A 20,917-nucleotide genomic window follows, 5' to 3' on the forward strand; every position below is an offset into this window, starting at 1 on the left:
GAAGCCATTAGTGTGATTCCAGACTTCTCTGAGTTCACTGACAAGTAGAAGTGAATATGGATGGAAATCGAACTTAGTGTGATTTCTACAGCCACGTCCTTCAGATTGTCCAGAGCAAGATAATGACACATAATAATCCTCTGTGTCATTCACATGCTCTGGAAATTACACTAATTTGATTTAGAAGATAAAATCCAAATGGACTTTCATGACAGATGTAGCCTAGATGTCTCTTGTTGGAATCTGATTCTATTTTTAGCTCAAGTCATGTTCAATCATAAATGCTAGAGAAATATGTCTGTCCATTCTTCCTTCCAATGCCTGGTTTCAAATGAAGTAACTAGTTCAGACTTGCTGTTTAATAGTTATTGGTTAAATAACTAAATTAATATAAAGAGAAAACACTCGCACAACCATGAAATGAATCCAAATATGAAACTTCGGATTGGAACTCAAGACTTTTTGTTTCCTTTGTGTATTCTTGATGACCTGCTCATAAGTTATATGCAAAAAATTCTGAACTAACTAATTATAGTTATTGAAAGTTAACCTTGAATAAGTTGTTTCAGGCATCACTTCTAAGTATAGAAGTGCATTTAGGAGATGATTTTGTGAGAATCACAAAAGTTACCAATTATTCTGAGCTAAAAATAGATATTTAAATACTTAACACAATAAAATTAACAATGTAAAAGCTAACATAAAATTTATCATAATCACATTATTCTTTAAATGCAATAAATATTACTCCCACTCATAAAAGGATCAGTGTTGGCTATGATCACCTAGAAGTTTCTATGGAGCAAATGAAACTTGTGAGACTTTTATGATTTGAGGAGACTGGCTAGGTGGGTGACCGGGCAGAGCAAAAACTAAAATCAGCTTTGTGTTATTAGCAAGGACATTAAACATCTCTGCATAATTGTGAGTCTGTCATTCTCAAACAGATCTCAAAAATCACATTCTAGTTTTCAATAAAATATTCCAACTAAGAAAAGGCAGGTATGGCTAGTACTGTCAGCTTGACATAATCTTGAATCACTGAGGAGACAAAGTTCTAGCATGTTTGGCAAGGAAGAAAAAGGAGAAAGCAAACTCAAATAAATTTCTCCTCTCCTCTCCTCTCCTCTCCTCTCCTCTCCTCTCCTCTCCTCTTCTCTTCTCTTTTCTCTCTCTCTCTCTCTCTCTCTCTCTCTCTCTCTCTCTCTCTCTCTCTCTCTCTCTCTCTCTCTCTGTCTCCCTACTTCTCACTCTCTTTTCCTATCCACCCTTCTCTTTGCCTCTCAGACCCCTCTCCTTTCTGACTCTACATGTGATGTAAACAGCTTCTTCATGCTAGGACTGTCAGGATTTCCCTGTATTGATGAACTGTACCCTCAAATGGTGAGCAAAAAATAAATCTGCCCTGCCTTGAATTACTTCTGTCAATTATTTTGTCATAGCAACAAGAAAAGTAATTCACAGATAGCTTAAAGAAAACCACCAAATGTTTAAATCTTGCACCCCAGACAAAGTATACTTTCTTATATTTGTATCAGAATTGTCATATCTTAAATGACTAAAACAACCCACATACATTTGGATTCTACATCTCTTCCAACTCTGACCTGATGAGCCTTCCTAATTTCTCAGCCAGCATCTTGTAAGGTGAGGGTTTAAGTCTAAACTTATGAACATGTATGAAATTTATAAGCATTTTTGAAAATGCATAAGGATATTCTGAATGAGCAAATTAATGGTATCATTATTGTATCCCTCTGCAGTTTATGCTATTTGATTATTATACTTTCCAATTTCCCATATTGATCTAGATCATGCTAACTTATACATTTTTTTGATTTAGTTTTCTGATATTCACTCCATACATACACTACAATTGTTTCATTCATTCTTATGGCAATAAATAATAAAATTGTTTTCAAGTTCTGTTAGTCTGTTGGGCTTTTTGTTACTGTTATTGCTCTGTGTATATAAACACACCAGATTTCTGGGCATATGCAACAAATATGAGTGAAATATTCTAAGAAATATAATTAATCAATTATAAGATGTAAGTATCCTCAATCATACACGATACTGAATAATTTCTGCCCAAATTGGTGAAACTAGGGAAATTTCCACCAGGGAGTACGTGCATTTGTGTTGCTTAACACTTTTTTTCCAGCATTAATGTTATCAGATGTTTTCATTTTGTTATGGAATGGGTTCAACATCTCATGTTTTCCTGCTGAGATTAAATGACTTTTCATGTATGTATCGGTCATCACTGTTTCCTTTCCTGTGAACCTCAGGACCATCTCCTCCATGGTCCATGTCCAACTGTTTTTGTTTGTCTTGTAGTTCTTTATATTGAATACAAATCTATTGTTTGCACAGTAGGGAATGTCATCAAAGTTGTTGCCCACCTTTGCCCTTTTCTACTGAACTTTCTCAACCTTCTCTAAATGTAGAGTAACTTTCTAGCAGGGGAAACAAATGAAGAACGGAGGAACAATTGCTGCAGAAAAAGGAGGAAGAGAATTGACCTAACACTTCTGAGCAGCTGCCTTTCCATGGCACTTCCCAAATCCTGGATCTAGTTGCTCAGGCAGAGAGCTCCCAAGGAGGATGTAAAAGCTTTCTGATCAGGGACCAACCACTGCAAGAAAGAAAGTCAGCAGAAGAGTGAGCTGAGTATAGGTTTAACCTCTACCTGCCCTGCTGTGAAGTTTGATGCTTGGCTGACACCCCAACCTCTCCGTGAAGCAAGAGTTATGCATCTGCTGAAGGCTGCTGCAACCATACTCCAAGAAAATCCCATCAGAAACTCCCAAGTTGGGTTCACCTCAGCAAAGTATGGAGCTATGTATCTGAGGATTATTGACCACTAAATCATAGGATATAAAATGGGCATCTACCTAGCTTTAAGGGGAGATGGACAAATGCATCCATTACATAGAAGTCAAGTCAATGAGGTTATTGCCCACTACCAGGATGACATCATACTCATTTTTGATAGACGTCAACACTCACATGGTAACAGTGACGATCAAATGCCACCCTTAATAGGCAGAGAAACTCAACGTTCAAACTGTTTTTCCTGATTCCAAAACCTGTGCTCTGTGTAATTAGTCTCTCTATGAATGTTCCCATTTAATACCATTACCCGTTGATAACAGAGGAAGCCCCAGAAGCTTCCCTTCTTCTCAGTGGGGTTCTACTTTCCGTCATTAACAGACTTGGAGCAAAGGCAGATGGGAAAGCTCCTTCAGTCACCTCCTTTGAGCATCTCATTAGCACTGTAGAATGGCTTTCAAAACAGAAAATATTTTTGCTTCCCTACAAAGAGCACTGGACCCCAGAGGAGTCCAGTGCCGCTTTAAGAAACTACATGTGACAATAGTGCTTAGCTTCACATCTTTACGTTGGGGAAATCCTGTAATTGCATATGTGACTCTTTTGCTAATATCAAAAGATGTGGCTAGAAAGAAATGGTGTTATACACCTCCCCTTATAAACTGAAGGTTGGCAGAGCCAATGATTTAACCCTGCCTGTCACCTTGCTAGAAATAGGAATTGTCATGGAACTTTGACTACGAATTTTTAAAGGGTAGATGTGCACGGTTCGGTGAGAAGATGTTCATCTTTGTGCTTAATCTTACAGGTAGTCAAAGATGCTGCCCATCCCTCCCACCACTAATTCCACTACCTGATCCACTAGGCTTCCAGTTAGGCACTCTTACATACATTATCTGGTTTAATACGGCAAGGGATATAAGAGTCCTAAGTACTGTCAGTTGCTTTCTCCCAGGACAATTTGCTCACCAGCCAGCCTGCCATTTGTAAAAGCAATAGACAAAAGACTCGCCAGATGGCTTGGGGATCTGAGAGGAGAGGAAGTGTTTTCACACAATATGTTTAGTTGGGTTACTGTCGACAGAGGCACTGAAGCAAGGTGACTGAGATGTGCGAGATCATAGAGTTGTGACATGTTCCATTTGCTCATGGCAGGTAATGCCTCCCAAACCACAGCTATAACCCTGAGAGTCAGACTCACTCTCCCTTCACTAAACGATGCTCTGTGTTCTGTAGAGCACAGAGGTGTGTACCAAGGCTGTGTGGTGTTTATAAACTGAGCTGTTCTGCTGTGAGAAGACATGTGAGCCTGGTATAGAGAGCATCAATTGAGCAATGCAACATTGTGGTAATAAAATTAAAACAGAACAGCAGAATGGATAGGAATCTCAAACCAGGTGCAATTATGTGCATTTTTATATCCATTTATTAAATTTTAATGTCATTTATGGGCTCCTGGATAAATGAATTATCCAAGCTTCACAACGATTTTTTAAAAAAGGAGCATTTTAGCATTCTCAAAAACCCACAGTCTCACAGAAATGGAGCGGTGGTTAAGAGACTAGACTTAGAAAGTGAGTCTACAATTATTACCCTGAACACAATAATAATACTATGAATTGCTGCATGTATAGAAGAGCCATAAAGGCCCAGGCTGAACAGGAAGACAAGAGAAATTCCACACATCAGTTTTTATTTACCATTCAGGTTTTATTTCTGATGCCCTTAAGTATACCCCCTGCCTAAGAAATTCCCAGCCATGATGCCCACAGCCATTTACTAAGGGATCACAAATCTTAAGAAACTCTTTTGTTCATATCTATCCAGACCCTATCAATTTCTTAACCACTTGACATCTGATATCATGTAGAAGATACATTTTTCATTTGTTCATTTGTTCCTTTGTCCTAAGAGTGGGGACTTCCTGACACATGGGGACACAATAGCTTAGCCTCTCTATTTTTTCAGCTTCTTCCTCCTCTATAAAAGGTATAAATAATCTTGTTAATTATTTATTCATGAGATTATTGTAAGGGATTTGTAAGCGTAGCAGTCAGTAGCGTGGTTGCCTAGTGTGCCCAAGGCCCTGGATTTGGTAGCCAGTACCACATAAGTAGATATGGTAACACCTATAGGTAATACCTATAATCACAGCACTCAGAATGTGAAGGCGAAAAGATAAGAATTCAAGGTCATACTTAGCTAAACAGCAAGTTAGAGGCCAGCTTGGGATATATGACACCCTGTCTCAAACGAACAACTAAAGATACTATCAGAGGCAAATATGAGTATCAATATGAACTCTGTGAATACAGCATCTACTATATGTTGACTATACAACTTAAGCCATGATTATTATTATTTAATAGTGACTTTTTTATCATCTACCAGGTATCCAGCAAAGTTGCTGGTGTAAAGACATAAGGATGACTTGGACAGGATTGTCTTGGTCCCTTGCCTGACTCAGATAGTTAGGTAGCAGAAATATAAAGAACATTTTTATTGGCAAATTTCACTTCAATCAGTTGATGGAATGAAAATATGTGTGCAGGTTGATATTCTTAGTGGTCATTATAAATACAATGCTTTGTGAATAATAAGCACTTACAGAAAAGCCTGACATTTTTGCTCTTTTCTTAAGCTGTGTCTGTACTTTTTCATGATAGTTCCTTTTTCTCTCTGCATATTTTTATCCTTTCTCTCCTTGAACTGGATACCCATGTTTCAGAATCACAAAGTAGATTTGGCTTCATTACACGATATCAGTATCTCCTCTATGTTTTTAACAGGTGCAAATCTCAGTGAAATCAAGACTGGTCACACATGGGACACTCTGTAGCCCTTCTGTCCTATCATTGAAAGCAGTGCAAACCAAATACCGCCTGTAGGCTGCTTGTGCCAATGGCATTTCCAGTGTTTTGCTATGAATGCTGCACACATCACCTTTCAACAATACACATTTAACTTTTATAATCTCTGTTGCTTATTGCTGAACTGCCACAGGTGGGGATCTGGGTGCACAGAGAAGTTTCAAGGTCTTCTCGATGCCACACAGCAGGCAGGGCAAAGCTGTGATTTGAATATTGTTCTACAGCTCCAAAATCGGTACTTTTTTCCAGCCCCCTATAATCTTCTCAAGATTTTACAGTGAACATTGAAAGGTATTCCTGTTTTTAATCATACTCAGGGAGGTGACAGAAGAGCAGAGGGTGAACACAGGTTTTGAAGATGTGAATTTGTGCTGTGAGGTCCTCAGATTAGTTATGCTTTCTAAACTTCCATTTATTCAGCCCTAAGAAGGGGAGTGTAACAATAAGATTGTGATGAACACAAGATCCAATGTTCACAAGGCATCTAAATATAGAAGGAAATCTGGTAAATGGTTACAGTTGTAATTGTCACAACGATCATCTTAGACCACATCAGGGTTTCCATGAGAATGTCCCCCATAGGTTCATGTGTCTGCATATTTGACCCCCCATTTGGTGGTGTTTTGGTGGGGAGGTTAAAGAGGTATGGCCTTATTGGAGGAAGTATGACATTGGAGATAGGTGTTGAGGGTTTAAAACCCCATGCCATCTCCAGTTGCTTTCTCTCTGCTTGTGCTGGCTTTTAAAGATAAGGTCACAACTTCCTAATCCAGCTGCCATTTTTCCATTCCGCCATCATGGACTCTCACTTCTCTGGAAGAGTAACTTCCCAATAGACTCTTTCTTCTATCGTCGCATTTTATCATAGCAAGAGAAAAGTAATTAATACATGCACTTGGGAAATATGTGCACCAGCGAAGTCTCCATGATTTCTAAAGTTCTTCTCAGCTCAAACATTTTATGGTTCTTTCCCCACAAAGAGCTCTGCTGGCAATACAGAGCAAAGACAGAGCACATATGTAGGAGAGTTACTCGGTTTATATTAAATTCCACATTCCTGTAGGGCTATGTAATGTCTGTTGCCCTTCAGTCGACTCCATACACCAATGTTTGTTTACGGTCATTGGAGCATGAACGGCTATTTTTAAACCTGGCTTTTCATGTAAGAAGGTTAAAACTCAAACTGAATTTGATTTGTTGAAGAACTCAAATCCTCAGGATTATGGCAGGAAGAAAGAGAAATGTAAGTCACTTTAATTACCCTTTGGCTCTTCTCGCCCCACTCCCATCCCATAGCTCTCCTAACAAAGATGCCATTGGTTAAGCTGACTGTATCCAGGGCAGAAAAGCTTTTACATTGGCTGCTGATAACCAAGTGTCTTTGGGTTGTTTACTTTAAATTTTCTTTGGAAACAACAGGAAAAAATCTTTTAGGAGGCAGCTGGCTGGGGAGGCAGAAAAATCCAGGGATTTGCACAGCTGACTGGAGTGAAGTATCTAGAAGTTGTATTCATCTGAGATTTTATGTCATGTTCTCCTTTAGCAAATACAGGATTTGAAGTCACACAGGTGTCAATCCCCAACTTACTAGTAACCCAGCAGAATGCCTGGCTCACTCTGTCACTAACATGGGTTTTTCTGTACTTTATTCTTAACCTGGAACCCATCTGTGGACTCCAGCACACAACATCAGTTCCCAGAAACACGGGATTGGTTGGTCATCTCCCTCAGTTCTCTCCCTATTGCTAGAGCCTAGGAAAATGTTTCACTCATAATAGTTTACGTATTGCATGGCTTACTGAGGGTGTCTAATCTTGCAGTACTTACTTCAGAAAGATTTCAACAAGCATTTTAAAGGGCTACTGCATGAGGTGAGGAATGACTACTGGTGAATATGGAGTCTGTTTGAGGAGTTGATAAAATGTTCTAGAACTGATTATGGTGGTGTTTATACAACTTTGTGAACATAATAAAACTATTTGGTTGTGTCATTTAAATAATCATATGTCTTAGAAAGTGAACCACATCTCTTTAAAGCTATGTTTAAAAAGAATCTTTTTTACCACTTCAAGGCTAATACTGTTAGTTAACTCTGCTCTGAATAGTGTGAATTTTCTGTGAACGAATTCATCATTGTATAAATTATGGTCCAGTTCAGGGCTCTGTACAGGAAGTGTGCTGGATAAAACAACTTTTCATGTTCCCAGACCCACCTGCACAGAAATATAAAAACGTCATCTTCAAACCCTTCTCTCTCTCTCTCTCTCTCTCTCTCTCTCTCTCTCTCTCCCTCCCTCTTTCTCCCCCCCTCTCTCCCTCCCTCCCTCCTTTCCTCCCTTCTGCCTTTCTTTTCTCCCTCCTCCCCTCTCAATCTCTGTCACAGAACTTTAAATATGTTCCCCGCCCACTTAGCTACCATGGAGATTTGAAAGCAATTGACCCCGCTATGAGATCTTAATCACATGATTTTTAGTAAAGGATACTTTCCTGAATGTCAAGTGTATAGGGTGGGTCTAAAACGAGCATTTCCAAATGCTGAAGGAAGTCACAAATCCTGAGGCACTTAAATTTCTCAACAGATTCCTTTTTTGTCCATACCAAAGGTCACCGTGAATGAAAGCACATTCGTTGTCAGACATTATCTCTCAGGGGCTAAAGGCTTCTCTCAGATTTGCATTTTCCTCACAAGATACAAAGATGGTGTACATATATCTCAGTGGTGGTTAATTTTAATTGTCAACCTGACAATCATCTGGAAAGAAAGCCTCAATGAAGGCTTTTCACCATCAGGTTGGCCTGTGGGCATGTCTATGAAGGATTGTCTTAATTAGCTTAATTGATGTGAGGGAAGACCTAGCCCACTGAGGGAAGCACCATCCTTAGGCAGCAGATCCTGGATTATGTAAGAGTGAAGAGAGCAAGCAGGCAGGCCTGTGTGCAATTCATTTCTCTCTGCTCTTGACTGAGGATGCATTGTGCCCGGCTGTCTGAAGTTCCTGCCTTGACCTCTACACAATGATGGACTGTAGGAATTGTAAACTGAAATGCTCCCCTTTTTTTCCCCCAAAGGTGGTTTTTGTCAGGGTGTTTTATGGTAGCAACGGAAATGAAGCTCAAATAATCACCTTCAAAAAATTTTAGAAAGACAGCCCACAAGACAGCTCAATAGGCAAAAGCACTTAACCACTGGGCCTGACAACCTGGTATCTTAGGATGCACATGAGTCAAAGAAAGAACTGACTCAAGCAAGTTGTCCTCTGAGCTCCACAAATGCCTCACAGCACACAGCATGTGCACACACAGACACACAAGTAAATAAATAGCTTTTTGTAATTCTTAGCAAGAATTTTCTGATTATATATTTGGTGGGCTATTTATTTCAATTTACATTTGTCATTTAGCTTAGTGGTTTCTATGTGCCATGAAGTCACTGCTGGTGCACTATCCCCATAGACTGTGATTGAAATGGTCTGGGGTAGCCTGGGCTGTAAATTCTTTAAAAACAAAAAAAAAACCTTACTCCTGGTGGTACAAATGCATAGTCAAGTTCAGGAACTTTGGCAATATTTATCTCACCATAAAATAATTATCTAACTTCAGGGAGAGAGTAATATATCCCTTTATATCCAAGAAAGACTTGTTTTATTCATAGTTCTTCAAAGATAAAGGCAGATGGGATGACCTAATAAAGTATTACTGAACTAGCCACCATTTGGTGCGAAGAACAATGCAATAATTCAACTTTGCTGGATGCTGAGATTCAGCATGAATAGTTGCATCTACAGTACAAGGTGGGAGAAAGAATTTGCCCTCCAGTTTTGCATTTTGCAGAACTGCAAAATCAAAACAAAACTCACAAAGGCAGCAAGGGAAGTACAGGAGCCTACAACAAAAACTGCTTTCCTTGGTGGCTTGATTATTGCCACTGACTGATCATATTGTGACAAGCCAAACTGGGAAAATATTAAGTGGTTGGTTCATTTAGATGGATCTAGCACCAGTGAGAAAGTTTGTCTCATCTGACCAAGGAATGTCTGTTGTTAGAGTTTTCCTGCCTGGCCCACAGTCAGGACAAATCTCTCTCACCCGCCAGTCGCAAGCCGCTTAAACCCGATCAAATAAACACAGAGACTTATATTGGTTACAAACTGTATGGCCGTGGCAGGCTTCTTGCTAACTGTTCTTACAGCTTAAATTAATCCATTTCTATTAATCTATACCTTGCCACGTGGCTTGTGGCTTACCGGTACTTTACATCTTCCTTGCCCTGATGGCGGCTGGCAGTGTCTCTCTGACTCAGCCTTCCACTTCCCAGCTCTATTCTCCTCCTTGTCCCGCCTATACTTCCTGCCTGGCCACGGACCAATCAGTGATTTATTTACTGACCAATCAACAACACATTTGACATACAGACCATCCCACAGCACCTCCCCTTTTCTTTTCTTAAAAAGGAAAGTTTTAACCTTTACACATCTCCAAAGTCAGCTTGGTGTATTTGGGAATTTGGGCGTAGCTTTTCTTACTACTTCCTGCTGGAGGGGGGCGCTGTATCTTATGGGGACACAAAGAGTATTTTAGGACTATGGAGTAGTCCATGAGGGTGTATTGTCTGAGCCAGTTGCCTTGAAACAGTTCTGGATGTTGGATCATCTGGGCCATGGTGTCATCAGAGACCTTTCAGGGGGTCTTGGCTGGTTAAACCTGATGTATCTTAATCTGGAACAAATCCATAGCCTCTGGCTTTCTGTGGAAACAAAAGCAGAGCCTCCTTTCCAAAGCAACATATCCTTACATCCAAATTTTGAAGTCAAGGTACCTTTAAAATATACATTTTGGCATAACTCAACAGCTTTTGTAATCAAATGTTTTTTTTTCAGTTACGAATATCAAAGAGAACATAATCCAGATTCTCTGTGTGGTAGCCATCTTTACGTGGCTTATTTTTTATATTAATTTTACTGTCTCTTTAAAGATTTTATTTTTTAAAACCATGTATTTGTTTTTATACTGTATATATCACCTTTTTTTGTCTCTTTTAAGCCTACGTATATTTTACACACATTTTAAACTATTACATCTGAATCTGTCTTATTGTGAATCTATTGCTTTAAGCTGCAGCAGCTGTGGCTGCTGGCTCCGCCCACCTCAGCTTCCCAACATGGCCGCAGTATGCTTACCACCAGCTCTGGGAGCCATCATGGGTCTATGCTTTTATCCAAGCAGCATGTAGCCCAGAAACCTCTTTTTTTTTTGTACTAGCAAAGGCTAAATCCACAATGTAGCTTAATGTGCCACTTGCAGAGGCTTCATTCCCACCATACGGGGGCAGGTCGAGTGCACACGCTAGGAACCCGCACACCAGGAACCCGCCAGTAGCTCAAACCGGCAGCTGCCGCTCATTTGAGAGAGACAATTAGGAAGCTGTTTTTAGCTCCGTTTTAGAATCTTTTTTCTCAGGTTTTAGGTGGAAACTCTTGCCCCACGTTAGACGCCATTTGTTGTTAGAGTTTTCCTGCCTGGTCCACAGTCAGGACAAATCTCTCTCACCCGCCAGTCGCAAGCCGCTTAAACCCGATCAAATAAACACAGAGACTTATATTGGTTACAAACTGTATGGCCGTGGCAGGCTTCTTGCTAACTGTTCTTACAGCTTAAATTAATCCATTTCTATTAATCTATACCTTGCCACGTGGCTTGTGGCTTACCGGTACTTTACATCTTCCTTATCCTGATGGCGGCTGGCAGTGTCTCCCTCTCCAGTTTCCTGTTCTCTCAATTTTTCTCTCTGTTAGTCCCGCCTATACTTCCTGCCTGGCCACTGTCAATCAGTGATTTATTCATTGACCAATCAGCAACACATTTGACATACAGACCATCCCACAGCAAATGTCAGAGTTGGTATACAGTTGGTGTGCAACTGTAGTTATATGGGTAATTATTAGAACTATGGCAACCAACGGCTGCTTATCTCTTAGCTTGCTTCTTTCAGACTTAGATCAGTGATAGTCAGGTGTGGATGGTTAGAGACTCTATCTTCCCTCTCATCCACTCATTTCATCTGCCTAAGAGGGTATTTAGATTGAGAGATTTTTTTTATAAGACCTGACCTTTGTCCATTATCTGTATATACAAATAAAGATCTTCTTGTTGTTTGTTTGGTTTTTTGTTTGTTTGTTTGTTTTTTCCAAGACAGGGTTTCTCTGTGTAGCTTTGCGCCTTTCCTGGATCTCCCTCAGTAAACCAGGCTGGCCTCAAACTCACAGAGATCCTTCTGGCTCTGCCTCCTGAGTGCTGGGATTAAAGGCGTGATCTTATTTGTATTAGCATGTGATTAGCAGAATGCTTGAGCTACTGGGTATCAGAAGTTCTATATCAACTGCAATCCTAAATCTCTGACTTCATTCTAGCTTTGACCAGCTGACCTCCCACTGAGGCCAGTTGAGCACTTATCAATTACATTCAGTTTAATTTCAATTGCTATTTTTTTCCTTATGCAGAACCCTGGGTGAAATGGTAATTGGATGGTGTGATTTTCAAATAGTTGGGTTCAGTGACCATTGTAGGATTGAAATCTTGCCCTTCAACTATGCTGCAAATATTTAATAGTATTTACTATGCTTATAGGAGCTGTACCAGATGCCTATGACTTAATATGAACCAGGCAGAGTTCTCATCCTTAATCGAATTAAAAATGGAGGTTGTAGATACATAGTCAAAACACTAACTTTGATTGCTCTTTTAAAAGTGGTAAGTGGTGTAGAAAAGCAGGAAGAATTTCAGTATTTTTAGAATATTTGGTGATAGCACCAATGATCCAACTTTTAGACTGAGTCAGGAAAGCTAAGTTGCAACAATAGCTACACTTAAAGAACATTCTAGAAAATAGAAAGTGCTTCCATGTTTAGCTTTTATTAGTGTCAGCTTCAAAAAATGAGAACTTGTTCCTCTCATCTACAACTATATTCCTGAGAAACTTTTTGAGACATAGAATCTGATATGCCCAAATTTAAGAGTGAAGGAAGAAAGGAAATATGCCAGCAATGGTAGTAAGTACACAGAGAGAACACATTCAGTCCAGGTTCACTTGGTATTTTGAATTTCAGATTCCCAAAGACAGGATTTCAATAAAGTCTTCTAATGACTCTGCTGGGAAGATGACTAAGTCCATCCTAGGCAAACCTCCTAGTACAACAGTTAGTATCCTCGTGAACACACCGTAGCTGAGGCTCTGGTTCATATCTTTGTAAGTTACCTAAACAGAGAGAGAGAGAGAGAGAGAGAGAGAGAGAGAGAGAGAGAGAGAGAGAATTCATCATTCAAACTATACATTAGCTAAGATTGTTAAAGTGCTAGAATAATGATAGTTGATTAACTTACGAGAAATTACTATTGCAGAAACAACAATAGTCAGGCTGTTCTACTTTGGCAGTTTAGCAAATTACAGTTACTAATAATTGCCATGGTGACCAGAACACTCATGTCCCCATCGTGAGACTATTTCTCTAAGTACAAGAAATCATGGCAGAGAGTTTGATGAGCCTGGAATCAGACCGAACAAAGCTAGGGGTGAAATGATTAATGGAACTCAATGAAGAATGCCTGGTTCATCTGTTCCCATGGGACACTTGTGACAATGGGAGCAAAATGGGTGACATAACTCTACCACCTTACCAACAGACTCATAAAAAGAACCAAAATAACCAAAGGCCAGTAACCGCAGTGCTATCAGCTGGACAGCATTTCCCCTTTTATTTCCAGGTTCTCTTCAAGCAAGCCATAATCACATCTTGTCCAGATGGTGGATGGTACTGTATATTCATCAAGCTTGTAAAAGTACAAAAATGACCCCTGACTAATTTGTAAAGAAATTATCATTGCAGAAATGACAGTATTCATTTTCTTTATTCCCTTTCTCTTTTAAATTTTTCATTATATAGATTTATTTTACATGGAACTGAGTTATATAAGGACACTTCTTTACAAGTATATACTGTATATGGGTATGTTATTCCTGTGTCCCTCTATCCTCAATTTTCTCACCACTTCCTCTTCCCACTAGTTCCTTTTGTTCCTCTAGAGTATAGACAGTTCCACAATAATCAATTCTCATGACCAGCCAGCTCTGTCTCATACTGTTAGCGATATGATTTCAAAGGGATCATGATAATATTCTTTGAGAGCCTACTGTGGATTCAACATGTAGATAATCCCATGTATCAGTCACATGAGAGCTTGAGACTTGTTTTGTTTATTTCTCTGATTATTTATAAATATGGTCATAAAGACAATACATGACGTATCTCAGTGAACACAGCATTAAAGGATAAAATGAAGATTCTATATACCTAAGTCATTTCAAGTACATTTGAGACAGTCATTGGAAGCTGATTTCCAATACCATCAACTTGTGAGGAAAAATCATTCGCATTTAGTCTGAGGATGGTGGTACATACCTTTAATCTCAGCACTTGGGGAAGACAGTCAGATCTGTGTGAGTTTGAGGCCAGCTTGTTCTACATAGTAAGTTCCTAGACAGCCACAGCTACCTAGTAAGGCCCCATCTCAAAAAATATATTCACATTTTACAAGGTTGCTAAAAATCCTAAGAAGAAGCTGTGACTAGATGGGTCAGATAGTATGAGTCACATGGGTTCTCAAAATGGTGTTATCATGTGAGGTAGGGTGGAACAAAGTTTAGAAGGGCAGGACTTAATTGAGAAACATTTCCTTTCCTCAAATGCTAGAGCACAGAGAGCAAATAAACATACAGCATATGAGGCACACTCTCCTCCACAGACATAGCCAAATTATTTTGCAATAAGCCCAGATATAACCCCAATACTTTTCAAAACACAGCAATGTGTAACAATTTGCAGTCAGTCACATTTAACAGCAAAATAGACTACCTTCACCATGCCTGAATTAGAAGCTGAATCTAGAAGAAATTGAAGAGATTCAATGTATTTATCTCTCTAGTAGAAAAAATGATAAATGAAGTGAAGTAAAAGTTGCTTCCTGGTGAAACTCATGAGAATCCAATTTAAATACTGATCTTCCTATGTCCCTACCTCCTTTCTTCTTTTTTTTTTTTTCTCTCTCTCCTCTCTTTTCCTTCTCTTTTCATATGTGTATAACAGACAGGTATGAGAGAGAGAGAGAGAGAGAGAGAGAGAGAGAGAGAGATAATAGCTATATAGATCGATTATTGATGGTTGATAGATGATAGATGGATAGATAAATGGATAGATAGAAAGAAAGAAAGAAAGAAAGAAAGAAAGAAAGAAAGAAAGATAGATAGATAGATAGATAGATAGATAGATAGATAGATAGATAGATAGATAGATAGATATAGATAGATAGATAGATGATTGCTAAATAGGTAGATATCCAAACTATAGGTAATGGCAACATTATTATCTGGTAATCATCACAAACAGCAGGAGATGTCTTTTCAGAGCCACTGCTCCCATAGCTGATGTTCTATTCCTGCCAAAAGCTAACAACATTCACAAGTATTAAAAAAAATATAAAAGTATAAAAGAAAGTAAGATCTGCAAGGATCCGCCTAAGATTCATTAAGAAATAGTCCATGCTTGACTTGACCTCTAGAGCCAGCAGTTCCTGAGAATAATGTGAAGGAAGTATTCTTGCTCAATCATCGTTCTACCATACCATCAAGCCCACAAAGAAAGAAAGAAACAGGGGAACTTACCCATCTCCTTCTACCCACATATGCCTTAATTCCAAAGCTAGGCAAGGAGAAGTAAGGCATCAGCCTCATTTAGTCCTATGTGAGGCTGGGGTAACCCCATGGAGGCATGACTACTTGATCATTTAACATCCAACAAAAATGAATCTCACTTTATCTGTTCAGGAATCCATTTGCACACTTAGAAACGTAGTAGCTCATTTAGCAAGCATTTGCCAAGGACCTATATCTTTCCAGGCATCCTGCTAGCAACTCCAGATATAGAGAGTAAGAAAACAAGTCCTACTCTCAGGGAGGTCAGTGACCAGTTGAGCAGATGATGGCCAAAATGCTGATTGATGGCTGAACAAATGACTGCAGTACAATGTGGAAGTCTGGTGACAAAATTATGCAAAACCATAGCAGGGAAGAGGAACACAGAAAAGAGGTCACACCTCTTGCCAAAGGCATTTGTATGTGAAACACTTTTTAAGACAAGCAAACTTTCCTAACGCTATAACCATTTATCTCCAGATTCTTGAAGACCTGGGAGAAATGATATATTCCCCAGTTCAAAAAGGAGTGAATTTTGCATCACAGTCATTCCCACAGTCAAACCAATTTGGTGCTACTCTGCCCTACTGCTTAGCTCAGTTAAGGATAGCATTGACATTGACGGGAGAAGAAAAGATGCAAAGCTCAAAGGAAAGGAAGGAGCAAGGTTAGTACTATTTGCCTGGGTTATAACCATGTTTGTGTATCCAGAAAACTTCAAAGCATCTGCTGAAGTGCTGTACTGTTGAAGTAAGAGACTGCAGTAAGACCCAAGGTTTTCTGGCATACAAACAGCAGTCAGAACATGATATGATATGCTGTTATTTGCCATATAGTAGCAAGAAATGAACAACAGATGTCAGGCTTACATTCTGATATTTCTGACGATAACAACAATGTAAGTGATGTTGAACAAACACCCTCTGTGTGAAAAACAAGCTTCTAAAAATTACAAGCACTTTACCTCGTAAAACTCAAACAAGACAGTGCCCATCTCAAAGAGATATGTAGGTCAAGAGTTCTCTTAAATTACATTTTTAAAGGCATCATTACACCCAGGACTGCACAGAGATAGTACAAAAAACGAAAAAAAGCCTTTCAAACATTCATGTGAAATAAATAAAACTACTTTGCAGAGAATGCAAGCTATTTCTGATGGAATATGGAGAACAATTTCTCATGTAACAATAAAGATCAAAATGTGTGCAAAGAAATATAGGCATGTTGAATACAGGATGGTCTGTGGTGACAAGAAACAAACAAATTTTTAAAAAGTTCTTCCTTTCAGTAAGGCAATGGTTAAATAAATTGTAACTCAGAAATACAATGGAATCTTCAGCGACTTAGGTAACACACCTTTGATCTGTTTGTCTCAATATGAAAGAAAGCTTTTGTAAGCATAATGTTTTATTTTATTTATGAATTTGTACATTTAGCATTTAATTTGTTGGATTTCTGGGCAATCAACACAATGATAACAGAGACATTAGCATATGTGTGTGTGAGTGTGTGTGTATGTGTGTGTGTGTGTGTGTGTGTGTCTTTCTATCCATCTCTCCCTCTCTTCCCTTTCTTTCTTTCTTTGTTCTCTCTGCTGCATTCTCAGTATGCTGAACAATGCCTGGGAGGTAGTCAGTGCACAGAAAGAAGATCTCCAATGAATGAATCAATTTAAACCTCTACCTTGTGTCCAGTGTGTGGTAAATTCTTAATGTTACACATGATTAAGGGGATGGTGAGAAGAAGAGGAAATGCCTTACAAAGCAAGGAGAAGAGATAGATCCTGCAGACTGTGCTGTCACAATCTGCCAGAGAAAACTGCTTTCCAAAGCCACTGCTGCAATGCTTCAGGGCCTGGGTTGAACTTCCTCTTCTAATGGTCTTTCCTAGAATATGGCTCTATTAAGACTTTGCGAGTCAGCACCACAGCGGATACTCCATTTCCTCCCTGGGCCCATTCTCGAGAGGTCAGGCCCCACTGACTTCCCATTTCCCATCTATTGTCACAGTTCACTGTTCTTCCCCCCCATCACAAGGAGTGACCAGGACAATTGCATCACTGGCCTCCTACCCCTCTGACCAGCTTGACAGCGGAGAAAGATCACGCTCTCTGCTCATGTGTGACTCTGGCACAAAGAAATTGCCCTGGATTTTCTTTGGAGCGTTTGTGTCTTGGTTTCATAGATAAATCGTAGGTTTACACAAAGCTGCAGATTCGTCACAACAGCATTGTAAAATGGGCAGTAAAGGAACTGAGCCCAGTTTCTGAATGTAGCCCTTGAGACCAGAGACTTTAGAGCATGACAGACAAGTCAACTCCAAAGTCCCATCTTTAAACCTGAGCCAGAGTCTATTCTAGACTTGCGATTTGAGCATAGTTCTTTTCCCATCGCTGATGGTAACACCCCAAATCCCCTTCCTGGAGAAGGCAGGGGTGAGAATGTAAGGCACAGTGGATATGAATTTCCACAAGTGACAGAGAAAATCCCAACTTCCTGGTTAGGACAGACTTCTGCAAATGTTACACTAGGAGGCTATGTAAAAGAAAGCCATTCAAATCATGATGGGGAAACCTACAGAGACAAACAAACCAAACTAGTGGAAACTCATGAACTTTAGACTACAGCTGTGGAGCCTCCATGGGACTGGACTAGGCTCTCTGCATAAGCTAGCGAGCTGTGTAGCTTGGTCTGCTTACGGGGGCTCCTGGCAGTGGGATCAGGATCCATCCCTGGTGCATGAGCTGGTTATTTGGAGTCCGCTACCTATGGTGGGACAACTTGGACAGCCTTGATGCAGGGAGGGAGGCTTGGGCCTGTCTCAACTAAATGTACCAGGTTCTGCTGACTGCCCATGGGAGGCCATACCTTGTTGGAAGAGGGAATGGGGAGTGAACTTGGGGGTGGATACTGGAGGGGCGGGAGAAGGAAGGAGGAGAATCTGTGGTTGGTATGTAAAATGAATAAATATTCCTTTATAAAAAAAAGGACATCCAGAGAAATTTTGTACATTCAAACCACGATGTCATAAGAAAATTCCCTTTATTTATTCCCCTACAGAAGCTGAGGAGCAAGGCTGATGAATGATGCAGCAGAAGTAAGAAGAGGAAATGACTGAGGGAAGAAACTCACTAACCAAAGTGAGGAGGTCATCAATGCCTTGAAACTTCAGCCTTTGGAAATTGGAACTTATTGCAATAATTTCATTTCCTTCTAGTTGTGAATTACTATAGCTAACAAAGTCTCCATAGATTCATATATAAAAAGTAGCTTAGGATAAATCAAGTAAAGCCATAAAGCCTTGGTAGCTAAATAAACATAAATTTCAAATTCACAGCCGGGTGGTGGTGGTGCACGTCTTTAAACCCAGCACTAGGGAGGCAGAGGCAGGAGGATCTCTGGGAGTTTGAGGCCAGCCTGGTCCACACAGTGAGTTCCAGGACAGGCTCCAAAGCTACACAGAGAAACCCTGTCTTGAAAAACCAAAAAAAAAAAATTCAAATTCACAAACATTTTGTAAAAGTTCTTACCCCAAAATGAAAAGTGCACTCACCCTTTTGTATTCAGAGGGATACAAGTCAAAATAAAAATAAGGTTGCTTTGCCTAATTAGAGTGACTTAAAGGTAGTCTAAAAGACACACTACTATTCAGAGCAAAGAACTCATAAAATGGCATTTACTGGGTGCTAACTATGTCTTACGAGCTACTGTAAATGTTCTGCATATGTTCTCACAATTTAATCTCTTTGTAGCTTTGTGATCCAGCTGCGGTTTTCAAAGCTGACTTTAACATGAAGAAAAAATTACCTAAGGACTGAGGATCTTATATAACTTACTTAGGATCACGTGGCTTTGTAAGATGTCTAGCACATTAGACAGCATAAGCTTTAAAATGCAAGTGACCTTCGGCCCACTTATTGCAATTTTAATGCTTACGTAGTGCAAAGATAAACTATAGAAAAGACTGTGCTTACTCCAAAATACCCTCTAAATAGCGATTTATAATACTGAATGTTGTAAATAAAGTATTCAAAACAATTGAGAAAATTTCTAATATTTATTCAACAAAATTTTATGAAATTTTCTAAACATTGCTAAAGAAGAGTTTTAGTAACATTACCAAACACCCCATTACAAATTCAAGAGAATAAAATAGGTACCCATCCTTCATCTACTATACTATTTTACACTAAGCATGCCACACTGTATATGGTACACAGCATTTATATATATACTTGTGTCTATTAATCAATATTAAATTTTCAATCTATTCTATGTGATAGTAAAATATTTAAAATTATGAGGTGTGAAGAAGTACTTTTTAAACTATGTGGACCTATGCCAAGATCTTTGTGATTCCAGGAACAAACTTAAATACTGAAAATTTTTAGGAACTATAACTATAAACTGCAAAATTATTGATCCAGATGTAACAAGAGTTGCCTTTAAGTGATAGTGTAAAAGAGGACTATTATGTTTAAGTATTAAGAATAACTTTACCTTTTGGCCGCGGCAGCCATCTTCCAGTAACTCGACAAAATGACGAACACAAAGGGAAAGAGGAAGGGGACCCGCTATATGTTCTCCAGGCCTTTTAGGAAACATGGAGTTGTTCCTTTGGCTACTTACATGCGAATCTACAAGAAAGGTGATATTGTAGACATCAAGGGAATGGGCACTGTTCAAAAAGGAATGCCTCATAAGTGTTACCATGGCAAAACCGGAAGAGTCTACAATGTCACCCAGCATGCCGTGGGCATCATTGTAAACAAGCAAGTTAAGGGCAAGATCCTTGCCAAGAGAATTTACGTGCGGATTGAGCACATCAAGCACTCTAAGAGCCGAGACAGCTTCCTGAAGCGGGTGAAGGAGAACGACCAGAAGAAAAAGGAAGCCAAGGAGAAGGGCACCTGGGTGCAGCTGAAGTGCCAGCCCGCCCCACCCAGAGAAACACACTTTGTGAGGACTAACGGGAAGGAGCCTGAGCTGCTGGAGCCCATTCCATACGAATTCATGGCCTAATGTACAAAAAGAAATAAAAGACCTGGACTGTAAAGGGCTTTTCTTAAAAAAAAAAAAAAAAAAAAAAAAAAAGAATAACTTTAGTGTGTGTGTGTGTGTGTGTGTGTGTGTGTGTGTGTGTGTGTGTGTGATACATGTGTACATGTGTGTTGGGTGAATGTGCAGATATGTGCAGAGCCGGAGTTCAACATCAGGTATCTTCCTCAGTCACTATCCACCTCCTTATTTGTGGCAGTCAATATAGTTAGAGCTTACCAGTTCACTGTATTGGCTGGCCTACAAGCTCTAGGGATTAGCCATTCTTTACTTACAAACCCTATAGCTTAACCCTAGCTTCACTTATTCAGGGAGGAGAGACCTTGTCTCAAACAATATGGAAGGTGAGGACTCAAATGTCAATATCGTCTTCTAATTTTTATATATGCCGTGGCATGCACATACACCCCAAC

At 39.5% G+C, this 20,917-nt stretch overlaps 1 protein-coding gene across 1 annotated transcript; it reads left to right on the plus strand.

The window, feature by feature from the left end:
* The first annotated feature begins 19,946 nt into the window (after positions 1-19,946).
* LOC128116236 (60S ribosomal protein L21-like) lies at positions 19,947-20,483 on the plus strand. The gene has a single exon (XM_052747414.1). The coding sequence runs from the start codon at positions 19,986-19,988 to the stop codon at positions 20,466-20,468; it is 483 nt and encodes a 160-aa protein (XP_052603374.1). The 5' UTR covers positions 19,947-19,985; the 3' UTR covers positions 20,469-20,483.
* The last annotated feature ends 434 nt before the right edge of the window (positions 20,484-20,917 follow it).

This window comes from Peromyscus californicus, unplaced genomic scaffold, assembly GCF_007827085.1.
Source record: "Peromyscus californicus insignis strain IS unplaced genomic scaffold, ASM782708v3 Scaffold_20__1_contigs__length_68692818, whole genome shotgun sequence".
Lineage (NCBI taxonomy): Eukaryota > Metazoa > Chordata > Mammalia > Rodentia > Cricetidae > Peromyscus > Peromyscus californicus.